We start from the raw sequence: 19,930 nt of genomic DNA, 5'->3' as shown, positions 1-19,930 counted from the left end.
GTGGCTCTGCAGTGGGATAGGAGAGGCTCATGTGGGCAGGAAGGGTGGCTCTGCAGTGGGTTAGGAGAGGCTCATGTGGGCAGGAAGGGTGGCTCTGCAGTGGGATAGGAGAGGCTCATGTGGGCAGGAAGGGTGGCTCTGCAGTGGGATAGGAGAGGCTCGTGTGGGCAGGAAGGGTGGCTCTGCAGTGGGATAGGAGAGGCTCGTGTGGGCAGGAAGGGTGGCTCTGCAGTGGGATAGGAGAGGCTTGTGTGGGCAGGAAGGGTGGCTCTGCAGTGGGATAGGAGAGGCTCGTGTGGGCAGGAAGGGTGGCTCTGCAGTGGGATAGGAGAGGCTCGTGTGGGCAGGAAGGGTGGCTCTGCAGTGGGATAGGAGAGGCTCGAGTGGGCAGGAAGGGTGGCTCTGCAGTGGGATAGGAGAGGCTCGTGTGGGCAGGAAGGGTGGCTCTGCAGTGGGATAGGAGAGGCTCATGTGGGCAGGAAGGGTGGCTCTGCAGTGGGTTAGGAGAGGCTCATGTGCATGGATCTGAGGCTGATAGCTTGCAGGTGCAGAAGTCTCTAGTCTTCTGCTGCAGAAAGAATACAATGAATTGTGATAATCTACAATAAATACAAAATGTTTAAGTTTCTGAATAGAGCTGTCCTATTATATACAGTCCTATTATATAAGTCCTATTATATACAGTTATCAAAGTTGCTACAGCATCAATGTATTGAAGAAAAAATGTCCCAATTTTTCACTTTGGAAATCTGGTAACCCTACTTTATTGGGACCCCCCCAAAATGTCCCCTGGGACCTTCAGTTTTAGAGTCCTGTACCCTCACTGGGAAAAAAGTTTTGGAGAGCCCTGTGTTATATTTGTTCTTCAAACATACTTTACACAAACCACCTTATCAATATATTTATATTGCTAAATCCTATTAGTGTTACACATGGATGCAAAGGGAAGTGTAAATGGAGCTCAATACTAAGTAATGGTGAAGCATTATGAACAGCTTTAATAAAGTAACTCTCACCTGCTCTGTACAGAAGCTCTTTTGAAGGTCGTGGCCGGTAGGCAGGAACCTAAGTAGGGCTCCCAAAAGATATCAGAGGCTGGTCACTGGGAAGATATATTAGAAAAGAAAAAACCCTTTTTACTTTTCCAGCTGGAGTTTATTGCAGTTACTCAAATTCACTGTTTTTGTTTTGTTTCTTAATAATATATATAGAGGATTGTGAAATCAGAGGATTGTGAAATCTAAAAATCATAAATCCACACGCACAATCACCCAAGCACTAACTGCAGTCGCCCCCCTCGTGGCTCATTATCTGGCAAGTAAACTACTCTTCCCTGAAATGTCGCAACATGCTGCCAGATCCAGTCCACGCTGTTTGGAGGGTCTGGTTTAGAATTCCTGTCAACAAATTAAGACGAGACAAGAAGTCACACAGCAACAGAGATTCTCTTCTTATTGTATGGGTTTGATAGAGCTACCCACATTTATCACTACAGTATGTATTTATTTAAACTTGAATGCATTTTGACCACTTGATGGTACCACAGCTTTTATATGTATTTACCTATATGTGGTAATTGTTTACTGCACACCAGCATATGGACTGATCGTTTGTTTTAGGCTATCATGTACACAAAACTGTAAGATATAGTGACGTAAGCGAAGCAGGGTCGGGCCTGGTTAGTGCAGAATGGGAGCCCGCCTGGTTAACTTTTTGTTTCAGACCACTAGAGGGGGCGCTGCTGCTACTACAGTATATAAACTTTTTAGCTACTGTAACACATACGGCAGGTAGTACAGTGATACACAATCAGTGAATGGTCTGATTTAATTCGAGATTGGTAGCCTTTCAGTCCGATATGACAGTCAAGGAACAGCACCCTTTCTGCCCTTCCAGTTACATTTCTGAGAGAAGCTTATATGTCGATGGGTGTATATTTTAACGTAACAAAATGCACCTCTAGTTATATTTTTAAGAGGAGGATGTCCATTAAATGTACGAGATAAAGCTATTTGAGCAATACACCTACAACTACGAGTAATAACGTGTTTAAAATGTGTTCTTTTTTTGTTGTTTATTTAAAAAATGTAGATATTCGGTGCTAATTACAGACAGTTATTACTAGTAAACCGTTGTTTTATATTGGAAATGCGTATGCACAACGGTGGTTAATTATTTTTCTGTACGGTCAATTGGGCAGTGGACTCACAGCCCGCCTGAGGCGTCGTGTGTGAGGCTTGTTGCTCGTCGTGAATGTGATTAAACGATGTTTAAAACCAAGCGGTAATTATATATGCATTATGTCAAAGATTCTGTCGAGAAAAGCGCATACTGTGCCTTTAAAATGATGACGCGCTCAAGTCGCTGTTCAGAGAAACCGGAAGTTTGGTTACCAGCGTTGTCCAGAGTTTTTGAAGATACACAGTGTTGGTGGAAAGACAGGTAAACATACAGAAACACTGCGACTCTAAGTTAGACACGGATAGAAAATAAGCAGACTCAGTTATGTAAAGTATATCAGACACTGTGGCTTGCTTAGTTTCACGTAATTTTAAGTGAAAGTCGCTATGAACGGAAAAGGCGAGTTCATTTGAAGAAATCAATTAAGTATTTAGTAATAGGTTGTCGTTTTGCTACCGTGATATTTAAACGTGACATGAATATTATTATTATTATTTAACATATATGTTTCAAGCGTGGCCTAAGGTTTTCTTTTTCATTTAAGTAGTTCTAGATAAGAGAAATCGCCTGGTACTAAACACAGTTGTGCTCGGACCAGGAGTTTTATCACGAACAAGAGATACAAACAAAAATAAAATGCAAACATTGCTGTTACTTAAAAATACAAATATCCATTCCAGTCTGTCTGCATTCGTTGTTTAACGAAACTGCTACAAGCAGTCTCTTAGCATAGTTAGAAATGTAAAAGTAGCCGGTTCGAGTCCAGGCTATTCCACAGCCGACCGTGGACGGGAGCTCCCAGGGGGCGGCGCTCAATTAGCCGAGCGTCGGTCAGGGTGTCCTCGGCTCACCGCACAGCAGCGACCCCTGTAGTCTGGCCGGGCGCCTGCGGGCTTGCCTGTAAGCTGCCCGGAGCTGCGTTGTCCTCCGACGCTGTAGCTCTGAGGCGGCTGCACGGTGAGTTTGCAGCGTGTAAAGAAGCCGGCGGCTGACGGCACACGCTTCGGAGGACAGCGTGTGTTCATCTTTGCCCCTCCCGAGTCAACGCAGGGGTGGTAGCGGTGAGCTGAGCATAATAAAAATAATTCGGCATTTCAAATTGGGGAGAAAATAATAAAAAAAAAACGAATTGGCAACGACTAAATTAAAAAAAAAAAAGTAAAAGTATACATAATAGTGTCTGCAGTAGTGGAAGAATTCACAAGAAAAAGACCCTCAGATTACCCACATCACCACACCACTCCATTGTAAACCACGTGGCGGTTAGCACGTTGTTTTTATTAAAAGTTAATTTAACCATGAATTAAGTAAACACCGTATTCAAACACAGTCGAAAATAAGCCCACAACCTGCACAAAACAAACAATAAAGCACATGTAGTATTGAAACAGTTTTCAGAAGCAATGATGTCACAGCTGTGGCTGTCTCCTAGTTTTGGTTTGTGAAATTTAAGGGGAGTGACCTTTTGAACCACAGGGTTACAAAATTCTCCACCAATCTGAATCAAATGAAGAGCTTGTGTGCCAAAGATAAGTTACAATAATGATTAATGAAGAACTGGGGAACCTGTAGGACTGAAAGTTTTGAAATCAGTATAACACAAGGCGTTTATACAGTCAGTCATGACTGCAGTGCTTCAAATCATTGTTTATTTGAAGTGGTTCACCATCATTCAACTTACCTGAACTGCAGCTCCCATCAGTAGCTAATATGCCATTTGGACTCCAAAAGTAAGATTGAACTGCGTGTGGGCACTCTGCTTCCATGATAGTGAGACTGAACTGCGTGTGGGCACTCTGCATCCATGATAGTGAGATTGAACTGCGTGTGGGCACTCTGCATCCATGATAGTGAGATTGAACTGCGTGTGGGCACTCTGCATCCATGATAGTGAGATTGAACTGCGTGTGGGCACTCTGCATCCATGATAGTGAGCTTGAACTGGTGTGGGCACTCTGCTTCCATGATAGTGAGACTGAACTGCGTGTGGGCACTCTGCTTCCATGATAGTGAGATTGAACTGTGTGTGGGCACTCTGCTTCCATGATAGTAAGATTGAACTGGGTGTGGGCACTCTGCATCCATGATAGTGAGATTGAACTGCGTGTGGGCACTCTGCATCCATGATAGTGAGATTGAACTGCGTGTGCAGTACTCTTGGACTACCAATATCTCAGCTAACACTGGGTAGTCCAAGATTAGTCCTAACGAGGATCTGTGAAACCAGCCTTTGATGTTGTGATGCTGTGATGTTCGTTTGTGTCCATCAGAACTCCAGGCCCAGGTTAAGCCATGTTAATAAATCTTTCTTTCTCTGTTTGCAGGAAGATGTGCGCGCATAACACTTCAGGATGGGGTTTGCTTTCATTTAAAGATGGTCTTGTCCGTCTGCCGATGTGATCAGAAATTTGGGGTTGCCGGTGCTGAGGTTCTGGATTTTGTATGGCTTTTTACCTTTAGGCCGGACTGACTTAGCTTGCCAATTTCCATATGTATAGGTTCATTATGATGTGCCATATCTAATCCAGACTGTAACGTTGTACTCAGGTATTGGTGCTTTTTATTGTAATTTCCAAGGATCACAGTAAGTTCATCTTGAGTCCTAAAGGTCAAGTGCTTTTTGTGTCGGACGCACCACCAATGTTTTTTTTATTTAACTTACGGCTGCTTTGAGGTGCCCTTCCTTTAATTTATTTCTATATCTAACTCAGTAATAGCGCACCACTGGTCATGTCCAGACAAACAGTAATAAGTACAGCTGTTCTCACCCTGCTGGGCACCACTTTGGGCGGCCTGGTAATATGGAAAGCTGTGAAAAGCTGGAGACAGAAAATCTCCAACAGCAACCAGAATGGAGAGCTGGGAAAAGTGAGGAAGAGGGAGCAGCAGCAGGAGCAGGAGGAGTTGGAGGGTGTGGTGGTGAGCGAGCATTCTCATTGGCCCTCGCTTCCCCTGGCTGAGCAGCTGCTGAAGGTGGAACCAGCCCTGGTGTCCTGCGCAGACGACTGGGAGGAGGTGTGGCCGGCTGTGCAGAGGGAGCTGGGAGTCTACCCAGTACTGGGCATCGACTGCGAATGGGTAACTGGGAGGAACTGGGGATGACAGTGGTACCGGTATTATTAATACCGGGGTTATTAGTTGTTTCAACAAGAAGAAACACACCTGGTTGGAAAACCAACCGAGCATCCGAAGTGTTTTTGTCAGGAACATTAATTATTCAGATGTTGCTATACTTGATAATAGGCTCTGTCACTTTAAATCTTGACCACTCCTCTTTGACTTAAAACATCCTGGCAGTAGAGTGTGTGTATTAAGCCTGTATGTCTTCCAGAACGTCGAAGTATTTCATTGTTAATCCTTGTCTGGGATTTCACCTTATTCTAGATTGTTTCTAGGAAATGTTTATGCATTTTGGTATCTATGTTCTGAGACTGGCTGTCTGGCAACTGGGACTTGCATGTGAAGACAATTGTGTATTTCTCTTTTTGAAACATTTGCAGCTTTTTTACGCCTGTAGAAAAAAAAAGTTATACTTGGTGCATAAAGACAAAAAGGAGAGAACTAGATTCGTGACCTAACAGATCTCTGCTAAATTTCTGTATATGTTTTCTTTAACTCGATGATTAATTTATATGATTAGCTGTACTTTGTGCCCAATCCATTCCTAGTCTCCCACTTAAGCTCTTGCGCTTCTCAGCTTGCTGTATGAAGATGTTCTAAACTGTATCTTTATTTTTTCTCCTAGGTGTCGGTGAAAGGGAAAGCAGGCCCAGTGGCTCTCCTACAAATGTCCACATTTAGTGGTCTCTGTGTTGCCATTCGTCTGCTGAAATTCCGAGGGGATGGGCAGACCGTCCCTCGCAGCCTGCTGGACATCCTGCAGGATGACTCCATTCTGAAAGCTGGAGTTGGCTGTTACGAAGATGCCTGCAGGCTGATGCGAGACTATGGGATCACAGTAAACTGCACTGTGGATCTGCGGTACCTGGCCATGAGGCAGAGGTGAGTGTAAAGATACACGTGGTGTCTTGTAGGGATTTCACGATAGATACAATATCTATAACAATACATGCGATGGTCCTGATGGGCTACCTGTATGATGCATAATACGATCAAATGAGCCTTTAATAAAGGACTGTTTTTGTTAAAAGGTAAAAATTAGATGTAAAAGGGAGTACGTGTTCATACCAGCTGTAAAACACACACTTCATTCAAGAACCACTTGGTGAACTGCAATGAGCTGTGCTGTGCTTTTGGTCTTGTATCACGATACACACCTCTATTGTAATATGATATGTCATGTCAAGAAAGTACCACAATTCACTGTTACATCCCTAGGGCCATATTGTCAAAGCATTTACTGCAGATTTTAACTTCAAGGAGAAAAAAAATTATGTAAATGTTACAAAATGAGAAACAAGCACCCTGAGAGCACTTAGTGGGACTGGTTTTATATTACTTGGCTGTGTGGTTCTAGTTACGCGAGTATACGCTTTGAAAACATGGTCCTGAGTGTCTTGGTGTGCTTTGAGGGAAACCTGAGCTGCATTGCCATGCTGAACTGATATTGCATACTTTGTGTTTGAACAGACATGTAAAGTGCTTTGAGATACTGTGGTATGAAAGATATATAAATAAATGCATTGAAATTGAACCCCATTCTGGTTCACTTTTTGTCAACCAATAGAGATTAAACTACCTCTTATACTGCTGCACATGGATGAGAAACTGTATTTCCCTGCTAACTGGGAGTACTTTGGAGAAAGATAGCTGCCCTTCTGATACTTGCAGTTAGCTGGAAATGAATGACATGTGCACAGAGGACTGTGTTGAGGCAGTGTCACTGAATAATGATTGGAAATGAATGACATGTGCACAGAGGACTGTGTGCCAGGCAGTGTCACTGAATAATGATTGGAAATGAATGACATGTGCACAGAGGACTGTGTGTGAGGCAGTGTCACTGAATAATGATTGGAAATGAATGACATGTGCACAGAGGACTGTGTGCCAGGCAGTGTCACTGAATAATGATTGGAAATGAATGACATGTGCACAGAGGACTGTGTGCCAGGCAGTGTCACTGAATAATGATTGGAAATGAATGACATGTGCACAGAGGACTGTGTGCCAGGCAGTGTCACTGAATAATGAGTGCTTTGGTTGGTTTGTTACAATTGTCCTGGTTTTGTCTAGGTGTCACTGTTGCTGCTGGGGAATAGATAAAACAGTCGCTATATTTTTGTAACTTCAAAAGAAATGTGAGAGTCTGCACTGTTTGTTTCTGACCCATAGGGGGTCTTATGGTCTGTGGACTGGGAGACACTGTTTTCGTGTGGGTAGCGCTTTAAATTAGACTGTGTGATATCATGGTCAAAACCATGAAGTGTGGGTTTCCGTGGTGGTTCAAGTACGTATAGCTAATAAAATAATGATAAATCATACCTGTCATATAAAGTACATGCGATAACAAATGTGCATTTTTATTTGAATAAAATGCTGCTGTACCATGCAGATTCATTTAACAAATGTGTTTACATGCTGACTGCTTGAGTTACTGACATTAGTGAATGTTGTGTGAAAGTTGTGTTAAGAATTCCAGGTTGTCAAGAATCTTTGACCAAATGTAGACTTATGAACTGTTGATTCATTCGTTTAAAATAAACAGCAATAAATTGTATAGACAATGTAAACATGTCCAATCTATCAGCATTTATAGACAGCAGCTTGATTGGACTGCCAATTGAATTTAATATTTTTATCAAGTTTTAATGGATAAACCCGAACAGCATTATATATGTATTGACCTTCATTTTAATTAGTGTTTCATTAGAAATGGCTTAAATACGTGGGAAATTGGAATGGACTCTCACCTCAAGATTTTGAGTTTGCTTTTATTCTGTGTAGTGGAAGATCCAGATCAGGTATGAAACCAGGGCAGATATTGAAGCTCAGTGATGAATATTTACTGAGATGCACCCCCTTTAGTAAACCTAACTGCCTGGCTGTACAGAAGCATTCATAGGGCTACCGGCATTCTAAATACCTTAGGTCCTCGAAATCACTCCAAAACAAGGTGCAAGTTTTGCACAGCACCCCATCAAATAAACCCAGCAGCACCCCCCCCCCCCCCCCCACTAAAGGGGGTGCATCTCAGTAAATATTCATCATTGAGCTTCAATATCTGCCCTGTCTTCATACCTGATCCGGATCTTCCACTACACAGAATAAAAGTAAAATCAAAATCTCCAGGTGGGAAGCTCTGGTTGAGTTGACTGGGAATGACCCTAATGGCAATTGGAATGGATTCTTTTGTGAAATTGAAAACACATGTTCAGGTAAAAGGCCCTTCTTGCTTTCAGATAATCATGTTTTACATGTACAGACTACTGTACCTGGAAGTAAGGCGTGCCAGCTGAGAGCTTTCCTTAACCTGTTAGGCTACCAGACATCATTTATAAAAATAAAGAAAATCATTAAACTACTACAGTATTACATGAGCTAAATGCAGCAGTGCGTTCTGACAGCAGAATGAGTATCTGAAGCCATGCTGGCAGTCCTTGTGGATGCCACTGCATTACTTGGTGTACGAATGTGAAAAGTAATTTTTCAAAGCACTATGATATTAAGCACCCTGCTAATCCCATCCTGACTCCCCTGTGTTTCGGGGTGTTTGTGTGTCTTGTGCAGACGGACCCTCGTCCATAATGGCCTGAGCCTGAAGTCATTGGCGCAAGACATCCTGAACCTCTCTCTTGACAAGTCCATGCAGCTGAGATGTAGCAACTGGGAAGCTGAGGAACTTTCCCAGGAGCAGGTATTGGATGGGAGCCACCTTAATTTCAGAGCTTGAGTTACTAAAAAAAAAAAAAAAAAAATTGAGTTGCATTATTGCCCAGACTCCCTGTTTTGTGTGTGGGTGTTTCATATACTTTAATCCAGGTTCAGCAGAACATGTTGGCTTGTGATGACTAATCATTACTAATTTCTCTGAACTGTTGGACTGGACTAGTCAGAGCTGTCCAGCTGCTTTGGACTACTATAAATATCCCTACTATAAATATCCCAGATCCCAGAAACACACAAAGCCTTAAAGTAAAACATATTTACTCTTATTACCGCTTATTTACTTTTCATACTTATTTTTTTTTTGTGGTATGAACATTGGGGGTTATTGGGATTATGAGATTGTACATCCTCCACCTGTATTTCCAATTTATTTCATTTTGATTAAACTTGTGCACATTCTCTAGTGAACTCTTGGAACATATGAAGGATCATGTACATCCGTCATGCTATTCTGTATATACTGTTGATCTATATCATGGTCATCCTAGCGATTTCTCTCATTGTTCATTTCCAGCAGAGGCGGGGATGCATGTTACTGACATGCTTGTTAGCTTTAGTAACCTTGTCACTGGATATATATACTTTTCAAGCACCACACTGTATACAGGAAGCTTATCACTTCCAGTGTTGAAAGGCAGCTGCATGGTCTGGCCTCGCGCTTACATAGGAAGTAATAGGAAGAAGCCTTTTAAACTTTCGATATTGTGGTACCGGTGACAATGCAGCTAATGCAAGAAATTAAAAAAAAAAAAAAAAAAAAAAGTTTTCACTCCTTAAATCAGAGCTGTCCAGCTGCTTTGGCTAAAAGAGCCAACAAAACAAAGAATCTTAAACAAATAAAAGGTTGTTTTGTGCTCATTTAATATGCTTCATGTTTATACACACAATGTAGTTAGCGTTTTGCATTCTGACATGCTTCTACCACAGACTACAGTATTGTACAGCATCCCGTCTAAATCAAAAGAGCCACATTGTGGAGCTTAACGAGCCATCCGTTGGGCTGCCCTGCCTTGAAGTATTTACCTGGTTCACAAATCCTCCAGAAACCTTTCCTCAACTCCAGCAGAAGAGGCATCCTTGTCTGCCACAGTAGCTAATCATGGCGCTGATATTAATGACGACAAGCGCTAGTCTGCCTTGAGCATTGTGGGAAAAGACACACTTGTGGTGGTTTTGGCATGAGAAGGCAGGTGTAGCAAACCAAGCATAGGAATGTGTGCGCCCTTAAGTGACACATTTATAGATTGATTTATATAATTATGGTGTAGATATGAGTGTAAATCATTCTCTGTCCCTTTTCAGGTAACATATGCAGGCAGAGATGCCCAGGTATCTGTTGCTTTATTTTTTCACCTGCTGGGACTTGTTTCCATGACAACTCCAGAAGGCACAGCCCCGGACCGTGTCTGCAAACAGCTGCTGGCCAAGTGTCAGGGGCTGGTGGATGTGCCATTCAAAGGGAGAGGAGGAGGAGGAGGAGGAGGAGGAGGAGGAGGGGAGGAGGAGGAGGAGGGGGGCGCATTGGTCAGTGGAGACAAGAAACTTCGGAACAGGAGGACAGGGTCGGACAGCAAAGCCACTGTGGACGGGCAGGAGGTGGACCCGCGCAAACACAAGCGCAAGCCTCTGGGAGTTGGTTATTCAGCCAGGTAGGGCACCGCATGTTTCTGTGGGGTGTGTGTTATTCAGCCAGGTAGGAGACCGCATGTTTCTGTGGGGTGTGTGTTATTCAGCCAGGTAGGAGACCGCATGTTTCTTTGGGGTGTGTGTTATTCAGCCAGGTAGGGGACCGCATGTTTCTATGGGGGGTGTTTTATTCAGCCAGGTAGGGGACCGCATGTTTCTGTGTTGTTTATGTGTGTTTTATTTTAGATCAGGACAAAGTGTTAGGAAAAATATTCAAACTAACATTATTTGAAACTCTGTTCGTATTTGTTTGTATAACAGAATTTATAAATGACGATCAAAAAAGACTATGCAAAATAAACAAATTTGTGAATGAAAAAGCAACACACTTTGCAGAAATGTTTCTCTCCTTTCTGTAATAGCTCATTTGAGGGGGTGATGGTTTATTTGAGAGGGTGCTGCTGGGTTTATTTGAGAGGGTGCTGCTGGGTTTATTTGAGGGGGGGCTGCTGGGTTTATTTGAGGGGCTGCTGGTTTATTTGAGGGTGCTGCTGGGTTTATTTGAGAGGGTGCTGCTGGGTTTATTTGAGAGGGTGCTGCTGGGTTTATTTGAGAGGGTGCTGCTGGGTTTATTTGAGGGGGGGCTGCTGGGTTTATTTGAGGGGGGGCTGCTGGGTTTATTTGAGGGGGTGCTGCTGGGTTTATTTGAGAGGGTGCTGCTGGGTTTATTTGAGGGGGTGCTGCTGGGTTTATTTGAGGGGCTGTTGGTTTATTTGAGGGGGCTGCTGGGTTTATTTGAGAGGGGGCTGCTGGGTTTATTTGAGGGGCTGTTGGTTTATTTGAGGGTGCTGCTGGTTTATTTGAGGGTGCTGCTGGGTTTATTTGAGAGGGGGCTGCTGGGTTTATTTGAGGGGCTGTTGGTTTATTTGAGGGTGCTGCTGGTTTATTTGAGGGGCTGTTGGTTTATTTGAGGGTGCTGCTGGGTTTATTTGAGAGGGGGCTGCTGGGTTTATTTGAGGGGCTGTTGGTTTATTTGAGGGTGCTGCTGGTTTATTTGAGGGTGCTGCTGGGTTTATTTGAGGGTGCTGCTGGGTTTATTTGAGAGGGTGCTGCTGGGTTTATTTGAGAGGGGGCTGCTGGGTTTATTTGAGAGGGGGCTGCTGGGTTTATTTGAGGGGCTGTTGGTTTATTTGAGGGTGCTGCTGGGTTTATTTGAGAGGGGGCTGCTGGGTTTATTTGAGGGGCTGTTGGTTTATTTGAGGGTGCTGCTGGTTTATTTGAGGGTGCTGCTGGGTTTATTTGAGGGGGTGCTGCTGGGTTTATTTGAGGGGGTGCTGCTGGGTTTATTTGAGGGGGTGCTGCTGGGTTTATTTGAGGGGGTGCTGGTTTATTTGAGAGGGTGCTGCTGGGTTTATTTGAGGGGGTGCTGGTTTATTTGAGGGTGCTGCTGGGTTTATTTGAGGGGGTGCTGCTGGGTTTATTTGAGAGGGTGCTGCTGGGTTTATTTGAGAGGGTGCTGCTGGGTTTATTTGAGAGGGTGCTGCTGGGTTTATTTGAGAGGGTGCTGCTGGGTTTATTTGAGGGGGTGCTGCTGGGTTTATTTGAGGGGGTGCTGCTGGGTTTATTTGAGGGGGTGCTGCTGGGTTTATTTGAGGGGGTGCTGCCGAGTTTATTTGAGGGGGGGCTGCCGGGTTTATTTGAGAGGGTGCTGCTGGTTTATTTGAGGGTGCTGCTGGGTTTATTTGAGGGGGTGCTGGTTTATTTGAGAGGGTGCTGCTGGGTTTATTTGAGGGGGTGCTGGTTTATTTGAGGGTGCTGCTGGGTTTATTTGAGGGGGTGCTGGTTTATTTGAGGGTGCTGCTGGGTTTATTTGAGGGTGCTGCTGGGTTTATTTGAGGTGCTGCTGGTTTACTTGAGGGTGCTGCTGGGTTTATTTGAGGGTGCTGGTTTATTTGAGGGTGCTGGTTTATTTGAGGGGGGGCTGCTGGGTTTATTTGAGGGGGGGCTGCTGGGTTTATTTTAGGGGGTGCTGGGTTTATTTGAGAGGGTGCTGGTTTATTTGAGAGGGTGCTGGTTTATTTGAGGGTGCTGCTGGTTTATTTGAGGGTGCTGCTGGGTTTATTTGAGGGGGGGCTGCTGGGTTTATTTGAGGGGGTGCTGGGTTTATTTGAGAGGGTGCTGGTTTATTTGAGGGTGGTGCTGGGTTTATTTGAGGGGGTGCTGGGTTTATTTGAGGGGGTGCTGGGTTTATTTGAGGGGGTGCTGGGTTTATTTGAGAGGGGGGTGCTGGGTTTATTTGAGAGGGTGCTGGTTTATTTGAGGGGGTGCTGGTTTATTTGAGGGTGCTGCTGGGTTTATTTGAGGGGGTGCTGGTTTATTTGAGGGGGTGTTTGGTTTATTTTTCTTGAGATTTTTTATGTAATATGGTATAAACTATGCTTTTATTTTCCAGCTAATTTAAATAATATTCACATATTAGATTGAAGACTATGCCAACAAGAAAAGCCCTGAATATCAGAATATAACTGATATTGGGTTTAGTGGTTTTTTTTGTTTTGTTTTGACGTATTTTAAATAGTCACTGCCATTTCTATGCTGATATGTAATGCCAGTTTTTTTTTAACAGTGCATCTGTCTTGATACATTACAGTAATTTGGCATTATTCACATTGATCAATTCACCTCTTAGTCAACCTTTAGCCCCACAGAAATCTGCAGCAAACATTTTGAAAATGACACAGTTAATTAAACAGTATAGCTAATGCTAATGTGACATCATTTCTGTTTGATAATGCATTCGATACAAAGAAATTTCAGGTGGCCGTACCACATCATAATCAGGGCGTTACAAATAAATAAAACACTTCCATCATACTGTATTCAAGTGTTTTGTTCTAGTGTGTGAGCCAAGTACAGTAAATGTAAACTCGAGTGTTACTGGGCATGCTTGGTCTGCTGCTGGTGGCATAGTGAATGCAACAGCTTGCTGGCAGCACAAGGAAGTAGGATTGCAGTCCTGTGGTTTGTGGCTGTGTTTATCTCTGATACGCCCTGATCTGACAGGGAGCAGAACATTCATCTGGATTAGAGCATTACAGCTGCAGTGTGATTCACTTTAAATGGCCTGCAAGTGGATTAAATTAAGTGTTTGTAGAGTTTTCAGAATTTGCAGCCAGCTCACACGGGACAGCGGGAACAAAGGAGGACGGACCAAATACACACACATTGTTGTAGTGTCGGGCTGTCATCACACATGATGTGGTTACATTTATTATCACATGCTGAACCCTGCATATCTTTTTATGCAACATGTGAAAATGAAGCACAGCGATTATACAGACTAAACCTGGAAGGCAAGGGGTTTCTTGCAAAGCCAGGATGTTTTTTGATTATTATGTTTTTTGCGAATGAAGATCCGATCATCCCTTCATGTCAAAGCGAGACTGCTTTGAATTGCTCTTGAGGGTAGCCCCAAGGGCAACTTTGGAAATAATAATTTAAACGTTATGCGGTACCCTAGCCTAGTAAATACATTACAGACCTATGCTTTTAAATAATGTTATCAAACTATTGTCTGATTGGTTTATTTTACTTTACCAGAAGCTGATCTGAGTTATTCATGCATGAGAATGTGTTCGGCCAATCTGTCTTGTTACTATAAGCCTTTAAATTTAATTTCTTTAATTTAAGTATGTTAATATGACATTAAATACATTTATTCAGATTTATCACCTAAGAGAATAAACATGGTCTTAGGGTAGAATTGTACTTACAGCAGCCGCTCACTAATACAGACACCATTATGCTGTACGTTCGGATATGCCAGACACAACATATGTCCCCCAGTAATAACCAATTAAGTGTGATGTTCGGTCACTGATTAGCATGCTCCAAAGAGACTGTTCTACTGACACCAGAGGCAGGACGAAAATAAACAGGAGAACAGATACAAGTAGCTCCTAAATCACTAACAATGAAGAACATGATTAAAACCGGGCATATAAACTCCTACTCTACAGAGTGTAAATGAACTGCGATCCATCAATCGACAAGCGTTCACAAATATGGACTCCAGTGGTTTGGAACCCAAGATGTGCACTACAGGTATTACAATTCTGAATGTGAAGTCTTTAATTGCTTATACAAAGAAAGTCTAACTCTTACCAACAGAAAACATAAGTAGCAGGTAGGCTATGTGTTTTACTTACAGCCACGCATAATGTCAAAGTTTAAAAGTGTTGAAATGGTAGAAGTATACATTATATGGCATATTGGCTTACACAAGACCTGAGTTGCTTAAGTGCTCTACTGTGTTGAGTGCAGTTATTTTCCCTGGACTGCACTTCAGTCTGCTGTTGCGAGTGGAGCTGTGTTCCCTGGACCTCTCTGCAGTGTTTAATGAGTGAAACAGCTCATGTGCACCAGTACTGTGGGAGCCCTGCACTGGCAGACCCCTTGAAACAACACTGTTTTTTTCCTCCAAAGATTTGTCATTTTTTACCATACCCTTTCAGCTGCAGTACAGGTTAAAATGAGCCAAAGCATTTAAAGTTAGCTTACCAGATGTGAGCTTCAAATTTCCCGAGATTGAACCTTGTTATTTTCAAGATGGGTACCAATAAACTGCAGATTGCACAACCTTTAAATCAGAAGAGCCATGTTGTGTAGCTCAGTGAGCCATCTGTGAGTGAAGCAGCTCCCGTGCAACAGCACTGTGGAATCTGTGCGCCGCGGAATCTGTGCGCCGCGGAATGTCCTTGGAAACGCCCCTGCTATGTAACATGCTTTACTTTGTGTTTCAGGAAGTCTCCGCTGTACGATAACTGCTTTCTGCACGCCCCGGATGGGCAGCCCCTGTGTACCTGTGACAAGAAGAAGGCCAAGTGGTACCTGGATAAGGGAATAGGAGGTGAGTTTGCACAGTCTTCACTACCCCATTTCTCATTTTAAAGGTGTAATCGTCAAGACTTTAACAAAGACACATTTCTTCCCTCTCATTCGTATACCCCACTACATGTCAATACACACTCAATCTCCCCAACCCCCTTCCCTGAGTGGCTTTCAAAGTCTCTTGTTCCCCAGGTTAACACTGACCTGAACTTGTTTTCTATTGATACTCTTAAAGGTGGAATAACCAAGGGGTAAAAAAGAAAAAGCAATCCCTTCCCTTAGAAGAACAGCCCCTTTTTGTTATCTTTTGTGTTTTGTTTGACATTATTGTACTTTAATCAGAACTGTGGTGGGTTACCTGAGTCAACATGAAAATAAAGTGCAAAGAACATAAAAGGGATTAGTCATAGGAAAGAGAAGGTCTTGGTTACTACTGGAGATGAGCCCAGGAGCACGCCAATTGTAAAAGTACCTCTTTAACACTTAGTCAAGTGTGCCGAGGTTGTGGTTCCTACCTCTTGTTACACATTTAAGTGGGTAGGAGCAAGAAGAGGTTCTCATTTAAAGGGATTAACAGGAGAACTTCTTTTTGGAATTATTTGAGGTAGGGGAACATTTAGCCTGGTTGGAGTTTATTGCCGTGTTGCTAGCCAAGACATCAAAGAAGGAGTGCATTGAGATCCTTTATGTCTACATAGCAGACAGGATTGTGGTTTAACATTTCCTGAGGAGGATAGTGCCCCTATACAACACCATGCTGGGACTGCCAACAACACTGCATACACTGCAGCACCTGACTGTCTGTGAGGGCCCGTATCCAGGCCCCGTGTGACATCAGAGATACAGTATTACCAAATCCTTCTCCAAGGTGGGATGGGTGGAGGCTGTGCATGGGGCTTTTTCTGCTCAGTTATTGCACAATAAACTAGTAGAACAAGCTGGTAGGAAAGTGTATGCAGACAACAGTCAGCAATGAGGAGTACATTTAAGAAACAGGATGACTATCATGACCTGTTTAAAGTGAAGGCTATATCTTGGGAACTGTGCCTCTTGAATATGTTGAAATTTGGACAAGTACTGTCCCCAGTGACACAGTGTAAAGCATAAACTCCTTGTGCCAGCTTCATAATATAACCCTTGTTTGTCTGACAGATTTACGTGGACACGGTGGCATAACTTGTGTTCGGGAGAGCGGTTCTGTTGATGCTGTGTTGTTGTTTTGCTTTTTATTCTGAAGAGTTACAGAGCGAGGATCCGTTCATTGTAAAGCTGAAGTTTGAGCCATCAGGCAGACCAGAGTCCCAGCAGGATTATTACCTCACTGCCAAGGAGAACATCTGTGTGGTGTGTGGAAGGACTGAATCTTACATCAGGTACCAGGCCAGGAGCGGCTGCTCACACTGCAGAGGGCAGAGTGCACACAAGCTGTGTAGAGCAATGGGATTTATAGGAAAATGTGTGGTAATAGGGTTTTAAAAACAAACAAAAAAAACATTTCATCTAAGTCGGATGAAGCATGTTTATTCTCACTTCATGTGGACCCCACTTGACCTTCATAATATATGCAGGATGGAATATGATTGTAAGGATAGGATTCTATGACCTTTAACATAGTAAGTAAACTTTTCATTTTACAGTACCAGGGAATCTCCCTGTGTGTCGGGATTAGGGAATAACCACAGATTGGTGGTTGATTGAATCCTAGGTAATTCCCCAGTGCAGTAAAACTACACAACCGGGGCAGGGAGCCTTTGTAATGAAATATTAATGAAGCTTTAACTGTTTCACTCATACCAATGAGTGTCCATATTGTTTGGATCTGTCTGCCTTTCAACCAAATTAAAAACAAAAGCCACAAAACTACTGATAAGCAAACTTAAATAGGGTCCTTTTGAGTTACCGAATTATCCTTTCTCTTTAGAAAAAACGTTGTCCCTCACGAATACCGACGGCACTTCCCGATCCAGATGAAGGACCACAATTCCCACGATGTGCTGCTCCTGTGCACTTCCTGCCACGCAGCCTCCAATTACCACGACAACCTGCTGAAGCAGCAGCTGTCGGAGGAGCACAACGCCCCCCTGGGGTGCGAGGAGGGAGTGCGGCCGCTTGAGGACCCTGACCGGCGGCAGGTTCGCTCTGGGGCGCGAGCCCTGCTCAAAGCGGACAGCCTGCCAGAGAGCCGCAGGGAGGAGCTGCTGGGGACCCTCCGCACATTCTACAGCCTGGACGAGGTCACGCCAGCCTTGCTGCAGGAGGCAGCCGGGCTGGAGACCAGGTAGGGAAGAGAGCTGTTTTAAACTGCTGCATTTTGTCTCTAAGACAAAAGAGCATTTGAAGTTTTGTCGCTCAACTGCTACAAATCCCTGTACAAGACACAGTCTTCAATGAGTGCCCTTCCCATTCTCTGCAAGATTTCAGGTCTCGTGTGGTGAATGGTTAGTGCAGCATTCTCCAGGCAGGTTGAGTGAGCACACAGCACAGCTCGAAATGTGAAGCTCAAAGATAAAGACATATCTAATTAATTACAAGTCTGTGCCTTGTTGATTTTGGAAAAATAAAATCAGGGCAATGTATCAAACTGCTATGCAGTGAGAGTCTCATGTACACCTCTGTAAGGAGATCTTGTCTTCAATAGCCTAGTGCTTATTATGGTGACAGTTAATACTGGGGATTGTAATGTGTTGGTGTCATGCACTAAAATCTCTCTTCCCCTCCGGTCCAGGATCTTCAATGAGAGCTACATCCCTCACGGTCTGAAGGTGGTCCAAGCCTACACTAAGGGTGGTCTGCGCAGCCTGATGGAACTGGAGAAACGCTGGCGGCAGCACTTCCTGACCTCCATGCAGCCACGCCACATCCCCCCGCTGTGGTCCGTCGAGCACAACCACAGCAAACTGCTGCGCAAATACGGGGAGGATCTCGAGATCCAGCTCACCTGAGACTCGCAAGCACAGCCACAGACTGGGAGGAGGTTTCAGCCAGAGCGGGCGCATCCACATGAACATTGCTGCTTTTTGCTTCCCTGGCCTATTTTTTTTTTTTTTTTTAATGCGTTTAGTCATTCGACAGTTTAAAAAAAAAAAAAAAAAAAAAAAAAAAAAAGATTCCACCAAATTTTTAGAACTCTTAGTATACTCTTTTATTTATTGCTTTACAATGTCCTAAAACAAACCCAAAATCTAGATAGGGTATATCATGTAGTATATGCATAGATTTGTAGATGAGTGTTTCATACTGTACTGCCGTTAGTATGGCAGCTGTTTGGATTACATGTTGTACATACAGCAAACATGCGGAAGTAGATTTAAGAGTGCCATTGAATGAAGAGATGACGTGGAAATAGCAGGACAGGCGTTGTTGGATACACTCATTTTCAGTTGGTGGTCCTTCACTGTGGAATGGCCCTACGCATTTTGTTGTGTTTTTGGTGCTGAGTTTGGCACTTTAGGAAAAGGGAAGGGTTGTAGTTGTTGATGGCTGAAGGCCTCCTGGGTCCAAGGTTTAGCTTATTGGTAGTAAGACTTGCTGAATCGTAGGTGCTCGTTTTTGACCCCATGAAATCTCGACTGCTCCTTCTGGAATCTCTGGTTGGTGACTCGAAGGTTGATAACTGACCAAGTAGTAGCCCAGGCCATTGCCTTTCAGGCTTCCCCCCATGACTGTTCACGTACCCTTCCTGCTGCCTTTACTGGGGCAGTTTATCTGCAAAAACGTTTCCCAGTTTTGCAGTGTGTTAAAAGCATGTAGAGTTGCTTGTAGCAGCAAAGACCACAAGACTGACTTCCCTTGTGACTCCAGACAGAGAGGAATGACTGGGCTTTGCCCTCGTTCGATACGGCTCTGTCTGGCTTGAATAAGATCTGAACTGTTTTTTCAACCATAATCTGCAAAGAAACCTTTCATTTCAACTCTTGTAAAATAAATCCCCCAAAAACATTTTATACAGCTAGAAATGGCTTACTGTTCTTTGCCTGACAATTTTTAAAAGTGGTGCCAACTTTCTTTTTATTTAGTTTAATTTGAGAGTGAAATTCTGGACCCAATTTTAAACTACCATTAGTGTAGCCTAAACCTGTAATGGGGAAAAAAATAAAATAAAATTTAAAAAAAATAATTGAAGATTAAGATGACAAACATCCCTAATGTTTGTTTTTTTTAAGAAACCTGCTGCTTTCCTTTCCTTTTATGTGTTAAAATGAACATGAAAGCTGCTTTGTTTCCTTAATTGTAAAAAACAAAAACAAAAAACAATGTTCAATAAAAATATTAAAGCTTAACTTTAATTTCTGAGTAAGAATTGTTTAATGGAGTGAAAATCTATCTGCAGCATGTGCCAGTGGAAATGCTTGTCTTCTATTGTTTAAGGAGGTAGTTGCAAACA

The 19,930-nt window shown here is 43.3% G+C and overlaps 1 protein-coding gene across 1 annotated transcript; it reads left to right on the top strand.

The window, feature by feature from the left end:
- The first annotated feature begins 2,329 nt into the window (after positions 1–2,329).
- On the top strand, positions 2,330–19,832 carry LOC117422043 (exonuclease 3'-5' domain-containing protein 2). The gene is made up of 9 exons (XM_058991279.1): positions 2,330–2,442; positions 4,506–5,259; positions 5,927–6,183; positions 8,872–8,998; positions 10,333–10,679; positions 15,459–15,565; positions 16,784–16,919; positions 17,468–17,824; positions 18,272–19,832. The coding sequence occupies exons 2-9, from the start codon at positions 4,912–4,914 to the stop codon at positions 18,486–18,488; spliced, it is 1,896 nt and encodes a 631-aa protein (XP_058847262.1). The 5' UTR covers positions 2,330–2,442; positions 4,506–4,911; the 3' UTR covers positions 18,489–19,832.
- The last annotated feature ends 98 nt before the right edge of the window (positions 19,833–19,930 follow it).

The sequence above is a fragment of the Acipenser ruthenus genome, chromosome 18 (genome assembly GCF_902713425.1).
Source record: "Acipenser ruthenus chromosome 18, fAciRut3.2 maternal haplotype, whole genome shotgun sequence".
Classification (NCBI taxonomy): domain Eukaryota; kingdom Metazoa; phylum Chordata; class Actinopteri; order Acipenseriformes; family Acipenseridae; genus Acipenser; species Acipenser ruthenus.
This window is presented reverse-complemented; position numbering and strand designations above follow the sequence as displayed.